Raw genomic sequence first — 26,125 nt, 5'->3', positions numbered from 1 at the left:
TGTTAATCCCACGTGATGATGAGCGCGGTGGAGCCCGGAGCGAGCGGCTGCACTGAAGGGTTCCAGAGGCCGGGTCAGAGGCCAGGCCACTAATAGCAGTGTTTGGGATGTCTGCTGCCACCAAACAAAATGGAAAGTTGATTGATAGCTGCAGGGGGTCTGGCAAAAAAAAAAGGGGGGGAGGTAAATGTTATTGTGTGTGTGTATGATTTTCCATTTTTCATATGGTATCAAGAAAAACCATCACATTTACTCCTTGAACGCTTTTGCCTAAATGTTTTTGGTTTCCTGCGTTGTAGTTGGTAAAAATCAAAAAAGATAAATTGAATAGTGTGGGTCAAGAAGGCGACTTCTTGGTGTTAACGTGACGATAAAAAAAAATTCTAGTCAGATGGATGAATAGATGGGTTAACGTAGATCTTTTTACTCCTGCCCCCAAACTTAATCTAATAGTACAAGGAATTAATGAGTCCCTGAGTCTATTAGTGTTGCATCATGGGAGGAGCATTCGTGCTCCATCTGCTTCTCTGTTCACTGATGACGGATGTCTTACTTGATAGTAGACGATGTGTGTTGTTGCATTTTGACGAGCATTAAGATCTTTCTAATGACACTTTTCTAAGAGGACTTAAAAAAAATACTTAATGACTTTTAACTCCTCACGTGCCCAGATGTGCTCACAATATCACAACAATGAGTGTGTAGTATTTGGTTATTACACAACATGTTTTATAGTTAGTAGGTACAATTTTAGAGCTTTAAACAAAAACTAACTAACCTGTTGACCTGACGATCAGACACTTTTATCCTTGAACCACTGACATTATATTTAATCCCATTTTTATGAATTCCTATAAAATGGTACCCTTGGCAGAGGTACGCAAAGAAACAGTGTTTTTTTTTGTTGTTTTTTTTAGCTAATTGGATTTTATGAAATGGTTTTCCTAGTTGTTGCAGTTTTGAGTGTAATGTATAAAATGGTAGGTTTGACTGTCTTTGTGTGATTGTCTTATCTTAAGACGCCTTCACCGCTCGACCATCCTGCTTTTAAACCATGAATCTAGACTGATGACCTCTCAGTGAAAGGGTTTTAGTGAAATGACATGTTGCATACATTTTTATTTTGTCATATTATTATTCATTATTTATTTATATGCCTTTGTATGGCGATGTTTCTTATTTATTGTATTTTATTTGTATTATTTCATATTTACATTCTGTATTGCCCCCACGACAAAGTCCTGTGTTGTGTTTAGAATAAAAGTTTCTTATTCTGGTTCCGAATAAGGGATCTTTGAAAAAAAACAATTTAATTTAGTTAATTTTGACGGAGATTTCATAATAAGTAGTGATGAAGCTTCATGAAGCAGTGTCATGTTGTTTAGAGGTCAGTAGGTGGCGCCATCAGTTTAAAAATGATGTTTCAGTTGTTCAAAACAAAGGAAAATAGTGCAGAGACCGCCATCTAGTGGACTCTGAAAATAGATAGATGGATAAACGTTTGATCCCTCTGGAGATCTCCTTCAGAAAATTGGAAGCAGCAAGTTTTATAAAAACAAGAACAAAGTACAAACAAAAGAACAAAGTTCATTGGATGGCAAAGTGCGACTATCAAGAGCAAGGGTCAAAGGAAATAACGCAAAGAAAAAAAATCTGAGTTATACATTCTAATAGTACAAGGAATGAATGAGTCCCTGAGTCTATTAGTGTTGCATCATGGGAGGAGCATAATAATAATGACACTGTTTCGTGAAGCTTCGTCAGTCCATCACTACCAGTTATAAGTAAATGTTCGCCCCATGATCCCCCTCAATCGGTACAACTTACAAGGTCGTTGATGTTATAACATGCTTTCTACATGTGTTGGCGTGTTGACCTCTGGGCCACTGCAACATGGTCTTTGATCCTCCAGTGGTCCCTTGATCTCCAAGAACCCTTTTGGGTCGCCATTAAAGGATCAATGGGGGGGACATATGCCGGGCCCCCCCCGAAATATGTATTAGTTTACAACAACAACATCATGTCGGCTCATTAGGGGCCGATCAATAGTTTCCGGGGGCAGATGTTCTCCGAGACGAGTGGATATTTATATGTATTTTCTCTTCCCTCCGCAGGTCTGGTGTGCATGAAGTCCAGCAGCTCGGTGGTGGAGCTTGTCATGCTCCTGTGTTCCCAGGCAAGTCTGGCATCTTTATCTCTCCTCCTCGCGCCGGCTCTGATTTATCAGTCTCACCTTGAGTGCTGCTTAATCCACATCCAGAGACTTATCTCGGGGCCCCTGTTTACCTTTTCCCCGCATTCATCCCGGGGGCCCCTGGGGAAGAGAGAGATGGAAACCGGAGAAATGGCATCTTCGACTGGAAATATTGCTCTCAGGGTCAAGGGTGGGCGACCTGTCCGCGTCACCTCTGACCCCGGAGAGGTCTGACGGGGAGGGATAATGTAGATTTGATGGTGCTTCGCATTGATCGGCCTGAGCTCGGCTCTTGTCTTGTGGGTGTTGTGTTGCCAAGTTTGTTTAGCTGCTGCCAGATTCATGAATACTAATTCGGGGATCATAAGGCGGCGTGGGCGGATCGATGATCGCCGCTGTCGATGGATCACTCTGGGACGGCTGGTTAGCATATGGAGACACAAAGACGCTCACACCTCTTCGATTTCACTGCTGACTTACAAATGATCTTTTAAAGTCTCATTGCTTTTTTGTGTTTTTTAACTTCTGAGGGCTTTTTAAAAAAATATTAACAGGATTTTCCTCTATTTATTTTGTAATTTGGATCACATTAGTTGAAATAAACGTCGAAACGGATGGACTTATTTTAGCGGCAATCTTGTTCAATCTCACCGTCCAATCAAACTCATCCATTTATAATTTTTAACTTTTCTGTAAAAGATATCAATAATACTTTTATGGTCTGGAAAGAAATGTAGGACAGAAAGATCACAAGTAAAATGCTCATAGATTGTTTTATATGATTTTAAAGATAAAGTATACTATATATACCGGTACTTAATATAAGTATAAATAAATATATAAATAAATTGTAAGTTTACCTCAATGATTAAGTATAATATATTTACTTAATATAAGTATAAATATATCTATACATATACTGTAGGTTTACTTCAATGAAAAAGTATAATATATATTTAATATCAGTATAAATAAATATATAAATACATTGTAAGTTTACCTCAATGATTAGGTATAATATATTTACTTAATATAAGTATAAATATATCTATAAATATAATGTAGGTTTACTTCAATGAAAAAGTATAATATATATACTTATGTATAATATATTATACTGTATATACTTAATTTAAGTATATAAATATCTAAATATACTGTAGGTTTACTTCAATGAAAAAGTATAATATATATACTTAATATAAGTATAAATATATCTAGAAATTTACTGTAAGTTTACCTCAATGATAAAGTATATTATACTGTATATACTTAACATAAGTATATACCTATCCATAATATATCTACAAATATACTGCAAGTTTACTTCTATGATAAAATATACTATTTATACTTAATATAAGCATATATCTATCTATAAATATACTGTAAGTTTACTTTAATGATAAAGTATATTATACTGTATATACTTAATAGAAGTATATACCTATCCATAAATATATCTACAAATATACTGTAAGTTTACATCTATGATAAAATATACTATATATATAAGTATCTATCTATCTATACATACATCTTTAAATATACTGCAAGTTCTTCAATGATAAAGTAAACTATATATACTCAATATAAGTATAAATATATCTATAAATATACTGCAAGTTTACTTCAATGATAAATCATGTTGTATAATAATATTGTACATTTAAAACAAAAATAAACACAGCTTTTATACATAAACACCTGATATTAAGTGAAATGATTCCGTCCTTCCAGCTTCTCCTCCTCAACCTCTGTCCCACTTTAATTCCCATTATGCACTTCTCCTCTGAAAAGGTGATGGAGTCAGATTGCACATTTGCTCGGGTGTCAGCGGCGGCGCATAGATTTAGTGGGTCACTGCGACGGAACCAAAGCCTCCGAGCACTTGGAGGCGAACGAGGAACGAGGAACGAAAGGCTGGATAGAAAAACCTGAGCGAGAAGAATGACAGCCTCTAATGCACCTATTTGTCATATCTGTCAGGCTGTTGTTTAATGCTAATCTAATCAAAGGCAGAATCTTTTATGATTGCTCCGCCCGTTCCCCCCCCAAGCTACCCCCTCGCTCCCCTTATTTTTTTTGCCGCTCGCCCCAATCTCGGCGCCGCACACCAATATCTGCTCTTGAGGTGCAGGCTTGGGCCGGTGCTGTGTTGATTGCTTCCATAAATCACTCAAGCAAATTCTCTCACAGCTAATGCAAATGTAATTTTATTGTTGAGTAAAAGGGGGGAGGACAAGGGCGATACGCAGCTCGGGGAGAAGGAGAGGGAGCGAGGGAATGGTGTCGACTTGTTCCTCTGGGCTAAGTTTGTAGTGCATAATCACCTGGATGTTTGTTCTCCTGGTGGGGGCGCCATGTGTTCGTCGGGGCGCCGTGATTGATGGCGTTATTTAGCCAAGTTTGTTAGGCCCCCTCCGGCACAGGAAGTACCGATTCGGCGACACAGGAAGTCACATCGGTGGCCATCTTTGTGGCTCTTTCCTCGTCCAAGCCGGTACAAATTCGGCCCCCCCTACATAATCTGTCCCCCCACTTCCTATGTGATGACGTCACACATATGCGAACGTCTCTTTAAAAGGTTTTTTATGGGTTAAAGAAACGTCAACAGAACGTTTACATGATACTTTTTAACCACATAAAACATTTATATTAAACGAAAAGACGATCTTCGTCAACATAATCACTTTCCGTTCTTTCACTTCCTGGTCTGACGATCATGTGACTTTGACACCAACAGGAAGTGTCCGCGCTACATGTGACGAAGCCGCTGATTGGCTGAAGCCGTTTTACTAATGTAATACAAACATTCGAGTTCCGAAATAATTTGCTTTTCAAATAACAAAAATGTTAGAATATTCCTCTTTCTATAACTCATTCTACCTAATCTGTAGTTTATAAACATCTCAGTAATTATTTAGTTTTCATTTCGATTATTTCTTTCCCGATTTAAATCAATTAATAAATGTATATAACCGAATTATTTCGGAACTCCAATGTTTGTATTGAATTGTACAGTTGTGCGTTATTGTAAGTAAAACAGCTTCAGCCAATCAGCGGCTTCGTCACATGTAGCGCCGGCACTTCCTGTTGGTGTCACATGATCGTCAGACCAGGAAGTGAAAGAAAGTGATCATGTTGACGAACATCGTCTTTTTGTCAATATAAATGTTTTATGTGGTAAAAAGTATCATGTAAACGTTCTGTTGACGTTTCTTTAAACCATAAAAAATATTTTAAAGAGACGTTCGCATATGTGTGACGTCATCCTGTAGGAAGTGGGGGGACAGATTTTGTAGGGGGGACCGAAATTTGTACCTACACCGGTGACCCCGGAGAGGGCGGGGGGGCGGTTGATTTTGATTGATTTCCCCCTTTTCTCCAGACAAGCACCCTCACTCGAGAGAGATGCGATACCATCTCTGTGCGATTTTTAATTAATTTCCTGTGCTTAGGAAGGAGTGGAGCCGAGGGTGAAGGGTCAGGAGGCGAGGGACCCCTGAGCAGTTTTTAATCAGCCCGGCCCCCAATGAAAGTTGCATTGGCAGCCGCATCAGCCTGGCATTGAGGCGACGATTGTAAACCGTGGTTTGATAGTGGAGCGTTTCAAGAGGGATCCCAATTAAAGGACCATTTTCCTGCGGAGTTAAAGTGTCTGGGTGGCACGCTGCCTTGTTCTGCGCCGCCGTATTGATCCTCGCAGCTGCTGCCATATTCAAAGTGAGGATTAATGGCTTTATACTGTAGTCGCCACTGAATATTACCCGCTGGTCGGAGACACTCGACCGAAGGCGATCTATATTTAAGGCGTCTCGGTACGAAGCAGGAAGAGGAGATGCTTGTTTTTTTTTAATGTTTATTATTATTAATATATCTTGTCCAACAAATCTATATTATATTGAGGTGTATTTCTTTGCTTACCATGTATTTCAGGAGCTATATTTCAGTCGATTCAGATTATTTTTCGTTTTTCTTTGTAATTTAAATCAAGATTAACTTTGTGCTCATGCTTTTTTTATTGTGATCTTAATAGATTTTGACGCTTTAACGGCTGACGCTGATGTTTAAATTGATCTGGAAGTTAAAAAAAACAACTAATATTTATTGCTTGTAGAGTAAAAAAAAATCCCTTAAAAATATACATATATTTATATATATATATATATATATATATTTATAAATATATATACTTTATTGAATATTGTTTTGATTGTTTAGGCGCTTTGTGACCCTGGTCAGGAAAAGCGCTATATAATTATAAATTACTTACTTACTTACTATATATATATATATATATATATATATTTATGTGTTTTTTTTTTTAAATGTCTGCCGTTACAGGACTTCACAAGTACACAAAAGTAACAATTCCAGCAAAGAAAAATGTAAAATGTATTAAATAACAATATATTACAATGAACAACACTGTAATAACATATTAATGTAAACAGAAGCTTTACAAATAAATAAACATTATGATGTCATTGCAATTGGAAGATTGAAATGCAATATATGCTGATTTATTTATATCGACAAAGATAAATTGCGTGTTAATAATCTAGTTAAAGCTACATTTCTGCTCCAGTTATTTGACATTATAATGATCCTATGATCAGATATTTCCCCTCAACAGTCACAATGGTGTCAGCCATTACCCATGATGCATTAAAAATAAGCCTTTTATTTATAAATAGTTTGAGAAAGAGTAGTAGCTCATCGCAACACCGACTCAACCTTGTTGTTTTTCCAACATTCCCGTGCACGAGGCTTTAACCCATTGATGAATTATGCACAAGAGGAAACACTTTGCTGCGCCGCCGGCCGTCTGTCCAGCGCTTTGAGGAATCATCTCGTCGGTCTCTGGACAGCGATGGACGTTGGGGTCATAAATCTCCTCGGCGGCTGCGCTTGTGTCCTGTAGATCGGCCGTTATTGTCCGAGCGTTCTGGAGGGCCTTCCTTCCTCCGGCCATTCATCAAACCCCTCTGAGGAGACAAGAAGGACATTTGACTTGAGTGATATTTTTAATTCATCAAAGCCCAAATATGTATCTGAAGCTAACCTGTATTTCCTGGAGTAAGAGACTCTGACTCGCCCTGAACAATGTTTGAATCCTAGCGAGGTAACCAACGAGCTCTTGATCCAGTTGTCCATGAAAGAACCTGCTTTTATATTTACAGTCAAAGTGATAGTTCACCCATAATTTAACCCGTATTTATTCTCACCATCATGTCGACTAAAGTTTGGGAATATTTCCAGCGTAACCTGTGTCTTTTTGGAGTAAAAGGTAATAAATAAATCCATTAAAAAAAGTCCACCTTAAGGTCGCAAACGGCGCCCAAATTCTCTTTGTCCAAAAAGTCTCACTTAAAAATATCCAAATATTTCAATACTTCTCTTGTATTAAACCCTAGACATGAGTAATTGTCCCAAAACAATTCTTTATTTTAAGCTTGGTTTTAGCGGACGCTGCTTAAAATAGCTAGCCTAGCTTCTGCGTTGCTTCATATTCATCCAAAAATGACCCTTAAAAACATCCAAATACCTCCATACTGCTCTTGTATTAAACCCAAGACATGAGGAATTGTCCAAAGAAAAAAAAAACAATTCTTTATTTTAAGCTTGGTTTTAGCGGACGCTGCTTAAAATAGCTAGCCTAGCTTCTGCGTTACTTATAAACATATTTATCCAAAATGACCCTTAACAACATCCAAATACCTCCATACTACTCCCTTTTGTATTGAAGCCTTGACATGAGAACTTGTTTCCAAAAAAACCCGAAAAGAAGATAGCAGAAGCTAAAAGGCTAACATGCTACACAGGCAGGAAACGGCTAACAATTTCCTGTCTGAGTAGCATGTTAGCCTTTTAGCTTCTGCTACAAACGGGCTTAAAATATATATTTGTTTAATTTTTTTGTCAACAATTTCTATTGTTGTGGCTTCAATACAAGATGGACGTTACAGATGAGAAGTATTTGGATGTTTTTCAAGTGTCTTTTTGGACGAAAGATGAAGACTAAGACAATTGAGCTTCTAGCTGCCCTAGCAGTTAGCCTAGCAGCATCCGCTAAAAACAAGCTTAAAACAAAAATTTGGTACATTTTTTCTTAAAAATTACTTATGTCCAGGCTTCGATATAAGATGGACGTTACGGACGAGCAGTATGGAGGTATTTGGATGTTTTTAAGTGTATTTTTAGACGGAAGATGAAGACTAAGACAACTGAGCTTCAAGCTGGCCTAGCAGTTAGCCTAGCAGCATCCGCTAAAAACAAGCTTAAAACAAAGATTTGTTAAAAAGAATTCTTAAAAATGACTTATGTCCAGGCTTCAATATAAGATGGACGTTACAGACGAGCAGTATAGAGGTAGTTGTTTGTTTTTTAAGTGTCTTTTTGGACGGAAGATGAAGACAACTGAGCTCCTAGCTGGCCTAGCAGTTAGCCTAGCAGCATCCGCTAAAAACAAGCTTAAAACGAAGATTTGTTAAAAAATGTTCTTAATAATGACTTATGTCCAGGCTTCAATATAAGATGGACGTTACAGTCGAGCAGTATGGAGGTATTTGGATGTTTTTAAGTTTATTTAAGTGGAATAAAAGTGGGCGCCTATGGATATACATTTCTGCCTAAAAACTCCCAAAATACATTGATTACTCTGAAAATTCTTCAACCCTTGGACTATATGATAGTGAGTAGAAACTTACTGAAATGTGAATTATTAGATTAGATATTCGGTGAACTATATTACTTTTAATCTGTATTACAACATGACACTGCTTTAATAAATGCAGTAAATTTAGAAAATAGTATCATGACGTCTGGAATAATGAAGGCTGCGGTCCAGACGCTTGTGTAAATTACATTCAAAGAGCGTCTGGAAGAAGAAGAAGAAGAAGAAGAAAAGGGGGAGGAAGGGAACGTAATGAAACCAAGGGACAGAATATTTTCCCCATTACTTGTGTCTCAGTCAGACTCTCGCCCAACTGTGCAGTAAAACAGGCACATAAGGTTCAAGATCAGTGCAAATCAAAGTGTTGTTTTTCCCTACACGCTCTGCCCCACTGCACCTTTACAGTCGTGCCATGCGGCTAAGAACCCCCGCCCGCCGCCGCCCCCCTGCCGCCCCCCGTCTGACATGGCTCTGGAGTTCAGAGAAGAACATCACGCTGGATGTTCTTTGAAAAGCTACTCTCCTGTGAGATGTAGAGAAAACACAGAAACACCAACTGGCACTTAATTCTGCCGAGTCCCGAACGTTGCCAACTATGCAGTCAAAGGGGGTTTGGTGGGGTTTGGGGGGGTCGGGTGGGGGGGGATGACTCTGTTGTGCCGGTGGAGTCGGGGGGTCAAGGGAGGGCTTCCTGACAGGAAAGAAAGTCACGCTGAGACGGGGAGAATCTGACGAGAGACTCCTGAAAGCCAAGTGGGTTTTAATATCGCTCCCAGTTGGGTTTTCGACCGTGAGCCGGTTTCAAGTAGCTCCGGGTCGGCGGGTCTGGTCGGGCGTGAGCGCCCCGTTATTTATAGTCGGCCTACAATCGCGTTCAAAAAAAAAATCATCATTCCCACCGAGACCCAGAGAGGCCTGTTTTAAAATACTGTTTTCCTACTTGACAGTTTTTTTTTTTTTGTACAGAAGACCTGGGAAGGTTTTCTGGTTCTGCGCCCCCCCCCCCCCCCTGCTATCTTCTCAGCTACCCCGCTGATAACATCTTGACCTGGTTGCTCTTTCCCAAGATCAGGAGCAGAAATGAGTTTACACGTGTGCCATGTGATAACCACTCAAGGGTTTTATGTCCCCCCCCCCTTAAAAAAAAGCTATCACTTCTAGTGCCTTTTTGACCTAAATGGTGAACAAGAACATGTCAAATAACAAGTATAAACCTGATTAAATATCAATAATATTTGAGGAAAACTATGAAGATTTATTATTTTTCCCTTTAGTCTGTATGTACAGTCGTGTCAAGAATGTTTGGAGCAGCTTTGTTTTCTTTAAAAAAAAAGAATTCCTAACAAACTAGAAGTATTACTGTGTTTATCAAACACTGAAAAGAAAACATTATTATTAAAGAAATGAAGTGGTTATTATCAACAAAACCATGTTTGGATATTAGCTTTTAACTACTGGAGTATTTTTGCCATCATTATATTTGTCTTAATAAATGCTTTAAGACATTGGAATGAAGGAGAAATTGAACTAGAAAAGCTGCTATGATTTGTTTACATTAAAGATAAAGCTTGCGATTGCTTTAACCAGTATCTTTAAACTATCTTTTTTAAAATTTCACTTAACTAAAACTAAACGACTATGATTATTACAGATCAGAGGTTTTACACCCACTTTATAATCATATAAATATATATATATTACTATACATGACCTTTTTGCATTGACAAATCACATAATTAATGCTATGTTTTGTTAGCATTTTGTGCTATTTAAAGCACATTAAAATATATATATATATTTATATTTTAATAAATATATATTAAAATGTAAATTAAAATATATATATCATATAATATATATAATATTATATATATATTATATATATATTATTTTTATATATTAAAAAAACATATTTTTTATGTTTTTTTTATAAAACTTTTAAAATAAATAATGTAAAATAAATGAAACATGCACTTTGATAAACAACTTAAAGAAAATAAAAATAAACAAAAAATAGCAATGTTTAATGTTTTTATATCCATCATTTAAAATCCTTTCAATGTAATACACAGACTGACGTCACAACGGCTCAAATATTTGTGACAGTTTGTGTTTGTTTTTCCTGGAATTTCCTGCTTCCCGCACCGTCGGCGGCAAAAACCTGCGAGTCCATCAAAAACCCCTCGGAAAAGCCGGGAGTTCAAATATTTAGACATCTGTAAATATTCATTGGGTTGTGGATTTGATGGCGCAGGAAAACACCGACGCGAGTGTCTGTTTCTCTTTAGGCGGACACCATCGCGCCACGATGACGCTTGAAACGCTCTGGTGTTTGCACTCACATTACCCGCTGATGCACGGCAGCACGAGCCAGCAGCCGACACATCTGCATCAATCAGGGCGGCTGAGGATGAATGACATGTTTGACAGTGTATAGCAGCCAACTTTCTGTTGTTCGCTCGGCTCTCTGTTGTGGGGGCTGTTGTTGATATCTGGTTACAGACCACCTCGGGTCACTCGAGTACAGTCTGCTGTTTCCTTCTTGTACGTTTAAAAAAAAAAAAAAAAAAAGAAATGAGGGGAAAAACGGCTCGGCAACATTCTTATGAATACAACTTGGTTGCATTGTAAAATATACAATATATAATATTTATATATGTCTATAAGTATATATGTTTATATGCGTGTGTGTCTATATACGTTTGTGTGTGTGTGTGTGAATATATTTGTATATATATGTGTCTATATATATATGTATTTATATCTGTGTGTGTATAAATGTATGTATATGTGTGTGTGTGTGTGTGTGCGTATATATTTATGTGTGTGTGTGTGTATATATCTATATGTATGTGTGTATATATTTGTGCGTGTATATATATGTATATATGTGTGTGTGTATATATATTTATATATAAGTGTGTGTGTGTATATATATGTGTGTGTGTGTATATATATGTGTGTGTATGTATATTTATATGTGTGTGTATGTATATTTATATATAAGTGTGTGTGTATATATGTATACTTGTGTATATATATGTATTTGTATGTGTGTGTGTATATGTATGTTTGTGTGTGTGTGTGTGTGTGTATATGTATGTTTGTGTTTGTGTGTGTGTATATTTATATATAAGTGTGTGTGTATATATGTATACTTGTGTATATATATTTATATATGTGTGTGTGTGTGTGTGTGTGTGTGTGTGTGTGTGTGTGTGTATGTGTGTATATACAGTATATATATATGTGTACGTGTATCTGTGTGTGTGTGTGTATATATGTATGTATCTGTGTGTGTGTGTGTGTATATATGTATGTATCTGTGTGTGTGTGTGTATATATGTATGTATCTGTGTGTGTGTGTGTGTATATATGTATGTACTGTATGTATGTATCTGTAGGTGTGTGTGTGTGTGTGTGGTAACATACAGTATATATATATAGATATATCTATATATGTATTGATATGTATACGCATGTGTGTCTGTATATACATGTATACGTATATATTTTAGTATGTTAAACAGCTTTTAGTGTGTTAAAATATTTGACATGCATTCCTCTATAATTCACTCTTGGAAATCCTTTAAAACATATTTATTGTTTCAGTGTCGTCTGATTCAAGTTTTCATTCACTCTTTTTTTTTTTTTTCCCGCCTCCTGATTTTTGCCGCGTTCCAATGTTTAAACGCCGTCTTTCCTCTGCTGGTCTGTTCTGTGTCACTGGTGTCACTGGTGTCACTGGTGTCACTGGTGATGCTGGTGTATTTAGATGTTGATTATGGAGAATCATGTGTGTTTAGACTGTTCCTCGTTCACACAGATGCACTACAAACCTCCATAAGAACCGCAGTCACATGTTTTTTTGGGCCAATTTCAAAGGTGGGTGTCGGCGACCCCTCTTCCCTCTTTCCTATCCCCTCGCCTGTCCCGAGGTCAGGTTAAAGGTGAGAGGTCACAAATGGCTGCTTGTATCCACTCATCAGAGCGTCTGTGGCTGTGGCCTCTTATCTCGGCCATAAAAGCCGTGACACCGCTGACCAGGGCAGCCAAAAATCCAATATTCTATCATTGACCTGTCCACGTTCCCTTTTTGACGCTACGCTCGTCTCATAGTTTAGGGTCATTGCCTTTTTTTTTCAAACTCATAATGAAACCATTCGTCTTGCTATCAGTGTCTGTGTCGGTTAAATGCTGATGCTGCCGGAGTGATCCCCGTGTTGGGTCAGGTTTATTATTACCTCCACACTGAAAAACAAGTAGATAAACAAGTGAGAAGCTTTATATGAAACATAAATCGTCGTCTTTTACATTTTTTTTAGGGTAAATTTGTGCCAATCGCCTCAAGGCAGTCTGGTTTTTGAAAGTTTTCTGCCACCTACAAGTGAATGTAACACCGATTTTACCTTATTTTCTTAATTTAATTTGACATATTTTACTGTAAAAAAAACACACCTTCTCATGCAACGCTTTTTTCTTTCTTTGAAGGATTATTTACATCATATATTCTCAGTGAATGCATCAGAATTATGAATGAATACATGGGGAATCATGTACTTGACAAGAAAAGTGTGAAGTTTTTTCAAAGTAGCTTCCTTGTGACTGCTATCGACCTTCCAAATATAGTCACCTGTCATGGTTTTTACCGCACAGGTGTGTCTTTTCAGGGTCACTTAGAAGGATTTTTCTTGCCTTAAAATGGGGACCGTTAGTTGTGTTGTACAGGAAGCTTATTGGACAATTTGTCATTCATTTTATGGAAAGAAAAAGTCTGCTAAAGTAAAGAGAAATCAGTCGCCATCATTGCTTTAAGGAATTAAGATCAGTCAGTCCACGAAAAATAGCACAAACTTTGACGGTGTTTTCCAAACCTTTGGCCTTTACTTTATATTTAACGTAACATTGCCCTCATTGATGGCCCTGTTAGAAATCTTCTCTGCTTTTTTTGTAGAGCACATTTAATGTGATTAAATAATCCTAATCTCTGGAGAAAAGATTTGTATTTATGGCTTCATTTCCTGTCGTGTTTATTTGAAAATCTGGTTCACACAGTAACCACGGCCTGAATTTTCTCACACACTTCCCTCCTACACTGAAGACGTGGTCGTACAAATCCCACCGCCAGAGTTATACCCCAAAACGGATTCCTTTCCCATGTGCGGGGATTGAATCTCTTTGCTGCAGAATTGTCACACTCGATGAGCTCATATTAGCCCCGCCCACTTTTTTTTGCCAGTACACAAAAAGTGCCGAAAACCGATTCGGAAAAAACATCTTGACTCCAAATTTCAAAGATGTTGGTGTGAATTGTTGGTGACGGAATAGAATTGAAATGTGTTGATTTGACAGTAGCATCTAACTTTGAGTAATTTAAAGAATCTTTATTTAAAATGAATAAATCGACGGTGTTCAAAATTGATACGGTGCGATATATATACAGTTGGAAAAATGAAGAATATTTCTATGATTTACAGCCTCACATAAATCTTAGAAAATATGAACACATGCCTAATATGGAGTATAAGAGATTCTTATTTTATCGTGTTTGTAATTCTTTAGTAGTCAGTTTGACACTTGTGTACACACTATATTTTAAAGCGATTAAATCGTCCTTCTCGGACCTACGTCTTCGCAGGATCTCGGCCCCGGGTGTGTGATCTGCATCGATTATTCGTTCTGCTAAAAAAGTGTATACGCTAAAAAAAACCCATCATCGTTGTTAAACGTCTTCGGATTCGTCCGAGGAAATTCTTGTAAATCCATCCTTCCTGCCTGCTCGTGGTGCTGATATTCTCGGCCCGGCGGGCTTTCTAAGTTTACTCAAAGGCCAGTCTTTACATAAACACACAGTTTCCTCTGTCAGATGGAGATGTTGACAGCTTGAGTTTTGAAACGTTCACCGCTCGTATACATATCTCGTGTCACGGTCACGACAAACGCATCTTTGTTTATTCCAGTCGTGAGTCGGGGGAGTGAAGAAACCACAGCCACACCACCGCTACATATTTATAAACAAATATCACCTCAAATCATTAAAATGTAATCATTTATTTAATCCTCTTTAGGAAGTAGCCATCAGGTTTTTTTTTCGTTGCATATTTCCTTATCTCCCCCGGGAGGAAGGACGGCGAGAGGGAAAGCGCTCGGAGGTTCAGACAGGCCTCATAACCTTGTTGCTTTATTATTCTTTTGACGGCTGTGTCCAAGGTGTTGAAATGTTGAACAGAACATTAGATTTTTCCCCCCCAACTCTCGTCCACGTCCAGGATTTAAAAAGTCGCATGCGGCCGCGGTTTGGATTGTTTGGACTGACACTTCTAACCATAACATTAGTCAAATGGAGGAAGGAATTTGTGTATATACATGTGATAAATCCAATCTCCAAAAAATAATCATTCTGGTTCAGAAGTCTTGTGGCGGCTATAAATAGATGTGTGAGGATGACGAGTAGCTTTGCGTTGTTTTTTTGAAACCGTCATGACTCTCGGTTCTATGACCGGGTGACCCGCCCCCGACTCGACCACTGGTTTACTAGTTACTAGAAAAATGAAGCGAGAACCTGACACAACGAGAGACGTTATCTTGATTCTAAACAAATGCACGACATCGCAGTTACTCTGTTCTGACTCTAGTGGGAGCCAAAAACAATGTTTTCAATCTTGCGTGTTGCTGCTTTAATAATTTAAGTAAGTAAGTAAGTAAGTAATACTTATTTATATAGCGCTTTTCGAGACCAGGGTCACAAAGCGCTTAAACAATCAAAACAATACTCAAAAAAGTACATACTTTAAAGATCAAGATAATACTGAGAACAACACAGGAGTTCCAGAAATTCAAGGAAAAGCCTGAACAAATAGAAACGTCTTAAGATGTTTCTTAAAGGAGTCAGTAGACTCCATTAAGGTAAGGTAAGGTAAAAACTTTATTGATCCCTCAGGAGGTCTCCTTCGGGAAATTGTTTTTTTTTCCAAATAGCCACAGAAAATACAGCAATTTTTCATAAAAAAATAAATAATAAATAAAAATAAAATAAAAAGAGAACATTTGCACTAAATGTGTGAAACGTAAAAGCAAAACTTATCGAGCCCTTCCAACAAGTATATCATTTATTCTCAAAATAATATATAAAAATGATAAATTAAATCTCACAGATATTATGGAATGAGATGATAACGCCTGGAAATAGTGTAAAGTATGTCCATTATTTTATTCAGCCTGAAACAAACACTAGAGGTTAACCACAAAAAAGAAAAATACAGCCGTGATCCCTTCTCTGTGTTTTCTGACTCATCAAAGTTCTCATGTTCCTGTTTCTTTCCTGCGCAGGAATGGCAGAACTCCATCCAAAAGAACGCCGGTCTCGCCTTCATCGAGCTCGTGAACGAGGGACGGTGAGTGTTTTCTTCATTACCTCTCGCTCGACTTCGAAAAAAACCCCAAAAAAAACGCTTTCACCGTGGCGAGATTAATCGCTGCCCCTTAGACTCTCCTGTCCCAGAGAGCCCGGCGACGGGGCGGCGGTTCAAGAATCTGGACGGCGATCAATGATAAGGGGGGGGGGGAGAGTGAGGATGGAGGACCCTTGAGTTCAAGACTCCACTCAATACCAGCTCAGACCCCGGGGGATTTGACAGGAGAGGAGTGATGGCGACTGTTTTCACTTGAGGAGCGACTCCTGATCTCACACTTACTCTGAATTAGTATTTCTGGAGGAAGAGCTCTTTCAAGGAGATTCTCCTGTTCCTCGAGCAGATCGTCGTGATCCCGCCAAAATAAAAGACTGGACAAAGAAACCGCCTTTAAATCATGGAATTAAAAAATATATATAAGTAAGTAAGTAAGTAGTTTATATTTATATAGCGCTTTTCCAGACCAGGGTCACAAAGCGCTTAAACAATCGAAACAATACTCAATAAAGTATATACTTTAAAGATCAAGATAAAACTGATAACACAACAGGAGTTCCAGAAAATCAAGGAACAGCCTGAATAAATAAAAACATCTTAAGATGTTTCTTAAAGCAGTCATAATACCTTTAAATTGGTTATTTAGTTATTATCCGAAGCTTTTTTCCTTTGACCCGATGAGATCATGAAAACAGTCGCACCTGAACTAATATAACATTCATTTTATCGTCGCTAAACGTTTCATTAGAAGTGAACACGTGTCTCCGACTGCACTGACACGTGGGAAAGTTTAAATGTTTAATGTACAGTAGGTGTAATTCTTTTCTACTTCAAATGTTTTCTTTTGAAACGCCGACGTAAAAAAAACCCTTCGTCTTCGTTGCTAATTTGGCTGGAACCCCCTAACTGGTGGCACGTTAACGTGGCAACATAAAACACCCCCCGTGTCAGAGCTTTACAGTTCCAGCCCTGAGAACCATAAAAGACGCCCCGAAACTTGCGTTATTGATAGCAACGCTTTCGGGCCCCCGAGCCGGAGAGGCTCGCTCTTTGAGGGCCCCTGCGCCTCCGCTCCCCTGCTGCCCTGCGCCGAAACAGCAGGCTTGGGTTACAGTCGTACCGCTGGCCCCTGAACTCCCGGGGCCCCGCCTTCTCCTTTGCCCCCTCGTCTGTTATTGTTCCACTTTGCACACTCCTGACCTTTAGGGCCGCGCAGGGAACCGTGCACACCCACGACATGCTTGTTTCATCAGCGCTGATAAGAGTCAGATACACGTGTAGCGACACGACCGCAGATCCTCCCTCCTGTCTGATGCATATCATTAACACATCAATTAGCACCCCATCGGGGGGAGCCCCGAGACCCGGACCTTTAAATTGGATTTCCTAACACATTGTTCACGCTTATTTTCTGCACGTTACACGCTCGTTGACGCGTGAAGATTGTCGGAATGCAAACGTTTCCCGTGAAAATGTGTGTTTGTTCATTTTTTTTTAATCTCCGTCCGACACAGACTCCTGAGTCACACCATGAAGGACCACCTGGTCCGCGTGGCCAACGAGGCCGAATTCATCCTGAGCCGTCAGAGAGCCGAAGACCTCCACAAACACGCCGAGTTCGAGGTAAGATCCCGCCAGAGTCGCGCACACACACAATCTCCGCCTTTGACGTTATAACTTCTTACGTAAGCAAAGTAAATCGTCCCCGGAATGCTGATCACTCCCACACTGTATCTATTCATGCTGTTCACAGGGAATATTGGGGCCTAAACATGGATGAGGCGTCGTATTTTCGTTTGTAAATGTTCATCACGTTTTAAGTGAAGTCCCTGTAGTTAAAGAAAACTGAATTTTTAACTCGTTTTCATCTCGTCATTATTACTTATTCAAGGATTTTCTTATTGTCATTTCAGTGATTCACGAATCTCACGATACGATTCAATATATGTGTATAACACACATCGTTTAACAACAATTTCAGAATTTAGTGACCTGTAATTGTTCTCTTTTGGTTGAATTAATAGAACTGAAGTATATCCAAACATCAGCTAGAAAAGCAGCTGTATCCTCTTGTCCTCAGTCATCGCCAGGATCTTTCAGATTTTCTTTGGTAATTTTAGCTTTAGAGGACATAAAAACTTGGTTTAGTGTCCAAAAGTTAAATTACAACACAACAATTAACAAAGCCTTTTTATTTCTGCATGTAAATTCTTATTTAAAAAAATAGTTTTTTAATTTTATAGACACTTTATTGAATATAAATAAACCGAAAAGATCTATGATAAAAAAAAAAACACCAACATATAATTTGAGAGCCAAAAGAATAAATAATAAAAATAAAAAAGATTAAATTATTTTCTTTAACAAAACAAAGATTCGATACAATGCTATCGAATATCTATATAGTATGCTGGGAAAATATCGATCTATATCATTTTATCGACTTTGTTTCTCGTACCCATTATTCAACGCTCAGTGATGAAGATGATGACAATAAAAATAACAACAACAATATTTTCTGGATCCGTCTCTATTTATTTTTCTTAATGGTTCCATGCCCAAAAATTTAAAGGAAAAATTAATTCAATGTCATTTTATTTCTCTAAGTAAAAACAATTGTAGAAAATTTGGAAGAATCATAAAGTTTAAAGTATCCTCAAAAAAAGCATCACAGTTAATAGAAAAGAAAAGAAAAAATAATAATAAAAAATAAAACGACTCTTCTTCCTCCCAGCCAGTTATAACAGGAGGCCGTTTTAGGAGTCGAGTTCTGCTCCAGGTTTCTGCCTATTATATTTATTTCACCTGTTTTTTCTCTTCTCTTATATTTATTTGTATTTAATCTGTTGAGTGTCTCTTAATAGTTTGTTTACAACAAAAGTGTTGTCCTCAAGAAAATGTTTTATAAATTATATTTATTTTAAACATATAACTTTTTAATTCAGAAGTAGAATCCCGATCTCCATGTACGCGGTCCGTGTTTTTCCTGTTCCCCCGACGACACGTGACGAGAGGTTCCCGGTGACAGGCTTCATACTTCCGTCACCGCAAAAAAAAAACCTCGATGGATAAATGTTTACCTTGGAAACATGTCGGCGTTAATCAGGAACACGCAAACAATGACACACTCACTCTCGCACACGACCCAGTAGCCTCGACGGGCCCGGATTACACTTGGCACCGCCGCTCGCTATCTAAACAACCGTGGCAAATCCATCCCTCCTCGCTCTCGCACAAACGCTGCCATTCATGTCCCCGAAAACCTGTCCCGACCCAGAGCATCTTTCTCGGCCGCAATCACGGCCAAATAACCGGCCTCTGTTTTTCAAATCTCTGCGTGTTCATTTCCTGTCTCGCCGGGATCCTGTTCATTATACTCCCCCTGAGGGTGTATTTCGCTGGTGACAGGAATATGGCATCTTCCCCTCTCTTCTTTCCCTCCCTCGTTTCTGAGGAACATGGCAGCACTAAAAGCTGCACCCCAGAGGTACGCCCCCCCCCCCCACCTCCGCCTAAAACCTCTGTCCCCGCTCGCAGTAAAATGCTTTTTTTTTAAGGTTCAAGGAAGGGTCTCGCTCATATTTGAGCAAGTCCCCCAGGAGGGTTGAAAGTGGACCAGGCGGGTGGAGGCTTTAAACTTTTTTTTTATTAGCTTGCCACTCTTTTGCTCTCCTCCCTCGAGTGGGCATCGTTCTCTCCTTCACCTTTCTTCGCTCAATTGTTTGTTTTTTTTCTTTGTAAAAGAAAAGTGTAGAATAGTGAGTGAAAATGTGTCGCCGTCTCTCGATTTTCCCCGAAACTCTCAGGTATTCGTTTTTCATTTCAAACTTGGAACTCAACTCTTAAAACCCAATTATTGAACGGCGCTGGTGTGGTTTTCTGCCCTGTCTGCATGTATTTATGCTTTTATTTTTTGTTTTTATTCACAAATATGTCGGTCAGAAAATGAAATTGCCCCATATTTATTACACACACCTCTGCCCAAGAAATACTACAACCAGTCTGGAAACTTTTCTTGTTTTATTTCCACTTTTTTATGATGTTTATTGGAATCGTTTCCATGTTTAGTTTTCAAGAATTTCTTGAGATTTATGATCTTAATAACTTGTCACGTTTAAATGCTAGTTTTTCATTTTTTAATCAAAACTGTAAAATTTGCAAGAGTACTGTGTGTGTTTTCGGAAGCTGTATCGCCACCTATTGTCCAGTTTCGTACAGTATAACAATTTAACTGATTGTGGAATAAATAAATGTATATATTTTCCAATTCAAAATGCTATAAAACAGGGGTTACCTAAGCATTTTGGCTCACGGACGGACCCTCGGATGAATAAAATAAATTAAATTACAAATACTGGGAAAAAAATAACTTAACTGGATTAGTTTATTTGGTAAACTTGACCGAAACGAGCACCTTGACGTTTCAAGAGTCATGGGTTAATGTTATTAAAGTATTTATAATTTAAAGAAAATAAAGTATATTTTCAGGATAAAACTCCCTTGAGACGAAATAATCAATTAAAGGGAGATTAAACCATTGATATAAAGTAAGTTGGACCAAGAGAACGATTTAAATTTTGCAATTAAGAAACTAGTTATTAGTCATTTGCTTTAACACTTGAGTTTTTAAGTAAGTAATTTATATTTATAGCACTTATTTACTGTATATATTCTAAAAAAGATCAGGATAAGACCAAGAAAAACACAGGGATCCCAGAAAATCAGCGAAAAGCCTGCACCAATAAAAAAGCAAATATTTATAATTATAATAATATAACAATATTATTATAATATTTCAACATCTGTTGTTTTTCTCATCCACTTTCCTCTCTTCTTCTGGGTCATTTTTACTCCACTGTTGAAAAAACAAACCCCTCATTGAACCTTTAGTCGTCCCCGACATCATAATCTAAATGAAATTTAAGAAAAACAGTTATCATCGTCTTTAAAGTATCCCATCCGATCATCGCTCTTTCTTTCCACTATCGGCTCGTCCTCATCTCCGCCCGGCTCCCTATCTCGTCTCGAGACCCATGTTTCACAATCGAGTTCAGCCTCTTAACTGCGTTCCGTCCTGAGTGACCTCCTGAAACCAAGCGAACCCCCTGATAAGTCTCGCTGCTCTGATATTGCCGTATTGATTTTTTTTTCTTTGCCTCTATCCCGGGCGGAAGCCGACGGTTTCATTTCGCGGCGCTACAATAAAAATAACAGGCCGGGCGAAAACGTCCCCCTCGAGGGTACGATGTGGCAGCTTTGAAAACAATCTCCGCTTCTTCCCCCTCGTTGTTGGAATTGTTTTCGCTCTTATCGTGAAGACGCTGTGGGTGAATTATAAAAGGACCTGCTCTCGTACTTGAATCTGGGAAAACTTGTGCAAGAAAAATATTCAACGCTTGAAAACAAATGGTTCTCTGATGTCAGATAGCATCTCCTGAGCATAAGCTTCCTCTCTCTCTCTCCCTCTCTCTCTCTCTCTCTCTCTTCCTATTTCTCACTTCCAGGAGCTTCTCCAAAGGGAAGAATTGAGTTATCTGTGCTTGTGAGAGTAAGTTATTACTGTGGGCTCAGGGTTGAAACAGAGATGAAGATAACTAGCGAAGGGGAATCCAATTACCTTTTAGGGGTTCTCTATCTAATAGGATCCTTAATGCGGAGGAAATCTTCAGATCGGACGCTACGGCGAATGATAGACTTCTAACGTCGTCCGGAGGGAAAAGAAAGGGATGAGGCCGAGAGATAGAAGGAAAGAGGGGAAGAAATCGAACACTTTTTTACGGGGATGTTCATTAGGGATGATATGTGGTAGACACGGGCCACAAGGGCAGATAACGGGGTCCAGATAGAGAATAGCGAGCAAGACCCGAGTCATTTTTTAATCTGTCGCCCCCCCCCCCCCTCCTCGGACCCCCCGATTCCTTTTTATACAAGGCCTTGATTCACTCTCCGTGTGGAGTAATTGAATTGAGCGCCCCGCGATTCCACAGAAAGCCAGACGATAGCGGCTAATTAGTGCTTCGGCGTCATTGTCTTCTCTGTGCTGAGCTTGTAAAACGATCCCATCCTTCTCCCTCCATGTTAACGACATTAACATTGAGCCGACGCTCGTTACATTACGGCTCATCTCTCAAGAAACCCGAGCGCCCCCCCGGACGGGCCGAGAGCCCCCGCCATCGTACCGTAATGGCGTAATGCGAGGTCACGTTTCGGGTAGAAATGTGTAACGAGACGGCGCTCGGGTTTTTACTGATAAACACGCGTAGTTCGGGAGAATATTAACCTTTTGGTCGAGGCGGACGCGTTCAATCTCTTCCAACACCCGCTGCTTCCTAGCTCGGGTGCTTTTAAAGGGATAGTTTTCCCGTTCAAATGTTCTACTCACCCTCATGTCGACTAAGGGTTGGGATTATTTTCAGAGTAATTTGTGCTATTTATTGTTATAGACAAGATTTTTTGTTCATTTTAATGTACTGACTGGAGCTCTGTTGTCTTCGTCTTCATCTTGTTTGTGTAGCATGTTAGTCTTTGAGCTTCTGCTACTTAGAGGCTTAAAATACAGATTTGTTTAATTTGTTTCAGAACAAATTCTCATGTCGAGGTTTCAATACAAGATGGACTTTACAGACGACCAGTATGGAGGTTTTTTGGATGTTTTTAAGTATCTTTTTGGGCAAAGAAAATGAATGCCGTTTGCGGGACTTACATTTTTCCCTATAACTCCAAAAAAACATAAGTCCCGCAAACGGCATTCATTTTCTTTGCCCAAAAAGACACTTAAAAACATCCAAAATACCTCCATACTGCTCGTCTGTAACGTCCATCTTGTATCTAAGCATCAGCATTTGAATCTTTTACTGAACAAAATTAAACAAATGTGTATTTTAAACCTGTATGTAGCAGAAGCTAAAAGGCTAACATGCTACACAAACTTATACATCTCTGTAGATACTTAAAATAAATCTAAAAATATAGACTTGTTTAATTTTTTTCTGAACAATTTGTATTGTCTGGGCTTCAATACAAGATGGACGCTTCAGACGAGCAGTATGAAGGTATTTGGATGTTTTTAAGCGTCTTTTTGGACAAAGAAAATGAATGCCGTTTGTGGGACTTATGTGTTTTTGGAGTTATAGGGAAAAATGTAAGTCCCGCAAACGGCATTCATTTTCTATGTCCAAAAAGACACTTAAAAACATCCAAAAAACTTCCACACTGCTCGTCTGAAGCGTGCATCTTGTATTGAAACTTCGACATGAGAATTTGTTCTGAAACAAATTAAACAAATCTGTATTTTAAGCCTCTTAAGTAGCAGAAGCTACAAGACTAACATGCTACACAAACTGCAGATACTGGGACATTCCCGACTTAAAATAAATCTAAAAATATAGACTTTTTAAATTTTTTTCTGAACAATTTGTATTGTCTGGGCTTCAATACAAGATGGACGCTTCAGACGAGCAGTATGAAGGCATTTGGATGTTTTTAAGTGTGTTTTTGGACAAAGAAAATGAATGCTGTTCGTGGGACTTACATTTTTCTCTATAACTCCAAAAACGCATAGGTTACTCTCAAAATAATCTGAATCCGACTAACTGTTAACTAACTGAAGTCCAGCATTAGACGGATACGGTTTTAAAATACACTTTAAACTCCCCTAAAATGTGTTTTTTTTAACCCATAGTTTGCCAGTTCAAACTTGACGTTCAAGAGATTGGTTTCTAGAAAGCTGTTTTAAATGTTAATGTTACCGTGTTGGCAACTTTTGATTGAGATGGTGTTACTTAAATTGTCCAAAAACCAAGTTGTTTTTTAAAAACTTTTGATTAGCATAAAATCCCTGTGTTTTCATAGTTATTCTCCGAGGCCAGTTCTGTCGGTACTGTTATTGGACTAAATTGTGTATTTAGAAGACGTGCATGAGGGACTTTGACAGGTGATAATAATATTTTTAAATATATGATTGAGGTTTGTATTTTAGACCAAAATCAAGCAAATGAGGAACCCTAGTAATTTGCTTCTAACTGCTAAAAGTTTGGTTACTACTGTTAAAAATGTGTACTAATACTAGGTATGATCGTCCAATCCAACTTTGACTGTTTGATAAAACATCCCTGATGTAGGTGATAAGTTAAGTTGCACTAAATGGCATCATATAATCCTGTCTTGTGTTGGTTTAAGATTAAATCTAGATTTGTGATTAGTTATCTTAACAACTACCAACAGTTTACCTTCTCAAATGCTCATATACAGCCACTTTTAATTAATGTTTTAACAAACAAATTGAATATCCGTCTTTAATTCGATCAAAAAACTGCACCGGAATTGGGGTATAAATGACCTTGAACTTTGGAGGTTGACGCTAAGGAGGGAAGTTCAACCAAAAAAAAGAAGCGGTAGCGAGAGATTTCTCGCTAAAAGAGAGCAACGACCTGCCAAGTTGGCATTCTGACCGGACCATTAAGATGGTCTGTAGTCTGGAGAGGAGAAGGAGGACAACGTTGATAAGTGTTGTTCTTGCGTTAACCTTGATCGGGACCAGCAATGGCCGCCTCTCTGCAGTGGGATAGCCTTCAACAGAATTAGATTATTTTCTTCCTCCTTGCTCGCCAAGAAAGAGAAAATCAATACTCCAGAGCACGCCATGACAGAGGCATCATTTCAGGATTGAAGTGGCTGTCGGGCATTGTCATTTGGTGACTTTTGTTCGCCATTGTACTTTTAAGCCCTCATTTTTCTCCCCCACCTCCTGCCTTCACCCTGTTTCTTCCACCAGCCCCATTGTCTGAATTCCCTCGGTGACATTTTATGTTGCAATTTAAAAACTGGAGGGCAGGAGATCAAGTGCAAGAGAATCTCTTTGAAACCAATTGGAGAAACTGGTTCAGCGTCGACTTTTGTTTTGCGCCCCCCCCCCTCCTCCATCCTCCCCTTTTCTCATTTCAATCTCTTGTCCCTTTAGACCCCTATTGTGTTCCTGGAGGATTTTATTTGTAGTGTATTTGCATTCTTTGATACCAGACAAGGACATGTCTTTTGTCTCGCGTTGCGCTGGACAGTTTCCTTGCCCGTTTGTAAATGAAACCCTCGGGGAGAACTTGTCAGCGTATGTGAGAAATTGGAGATTCTCGAAGCAACGATAGCCCGATGTGCCACAAATGTCTAGAGATTGCAAATCAAGCGTTTTAATAACATCTCTGCTGGTTTGGTTTATTCATCCTTGTTCTAGGACTGAACCCAGAAGCCCTTTTTTTTTTTCTTCCCCGCTGTCCTCTCCCCCGTCACTTGGCATGTTGCGCTTCACCGTGGCACCCACACCAGCGCTCCTCTGTCACTCTAATTGATAAACATGGGGCTGGTATCTTATAATGAGCCTCCATCCTTCGGCCCATTATGCTGGTTAACCCTCTTAACTGTCGAGATGGAAAGGGGTGCGGGGGGGATTTGTAGGCATCAGCTGACAACAACTAGAACGTTGAGATAAGAGGTAATGTTGAAGGACAACCACTAGGGAAAAAAACAAAACCTCTCTTCTTCTTGACAGAAGATACATATATTCCGTGGTCATCTATCTGTTTTTGGGTCAGTTTGTATGTCATGATGGACCTACCTGACCTAGTGATGTGTTTACTTGAACCAGGGGTGTCAAAACCTTTTAGAAAGAGGGCCACAGTTGATCGCATTAACACTTCACAGCTTCCCCTTCAATATATATATATTATATAATATATAATATATTCAAATTTCAAATGTGTATTTTGCATTTTCTCAATGAACAATGATGTTGCCCCTAAGTTTTGTCTAAAGAAGAAGGAGCTGTAGGCAGAGTTTTAAGGATCGGGGGAA

At 38.7% G+C, this 26,125-nt stretch overlaps 1 protein-coding gene across 6 annotated transcripts in view; it reads left to right on the top strand.

The window, feature by feature from the left end:
- lrba (LPS-responsive vesicle trafficking, beach and anchor containing) overlaps positions 1–26,125 on the top strand; it is a 218,069-nt gene that overhangs the window by 69,282 nt on the left and 122,662 nt on the right. For all 6 annotated transcript variants that reach the window (XM_087808002.1, XM_087807992.1, XM_087808010.1 and 3 more), the window contains exons 33-35: positions 2,115–2,176; positions 16,203–16,267; positions 17,797–17,905. In XM_087808002.1, the coding sequence (XP_087664128.1) occupies positions 2,115–2,176; positions 16,203–16,267; positions 17,797–17,905 (236 nt within the window). The remainder of the gene's footprint in view (positions 1–2,114; positions 2,177–16,202; positions 16,268–17,796; positions 17,906–26,125) is intronic.

Source organism: Callionymus lyra, chromosome 1 (genome assembly GCF_982586985.1).
Source record: "Callionymus lyra chromosome 1, fCalLyr1.hap1.1, whole genome shotgun sequence".
In the NCBI taxonomy this organism is placed as follows: Eukaryota; Metazoa; Chordata; class Actinopteri; order Syngnathiformes; family Callionymidae; genus Callionymus; species Callionymus lyra.
This window is presented reverse-complemented; position numbering and strand designations above follow the sequence as displayed.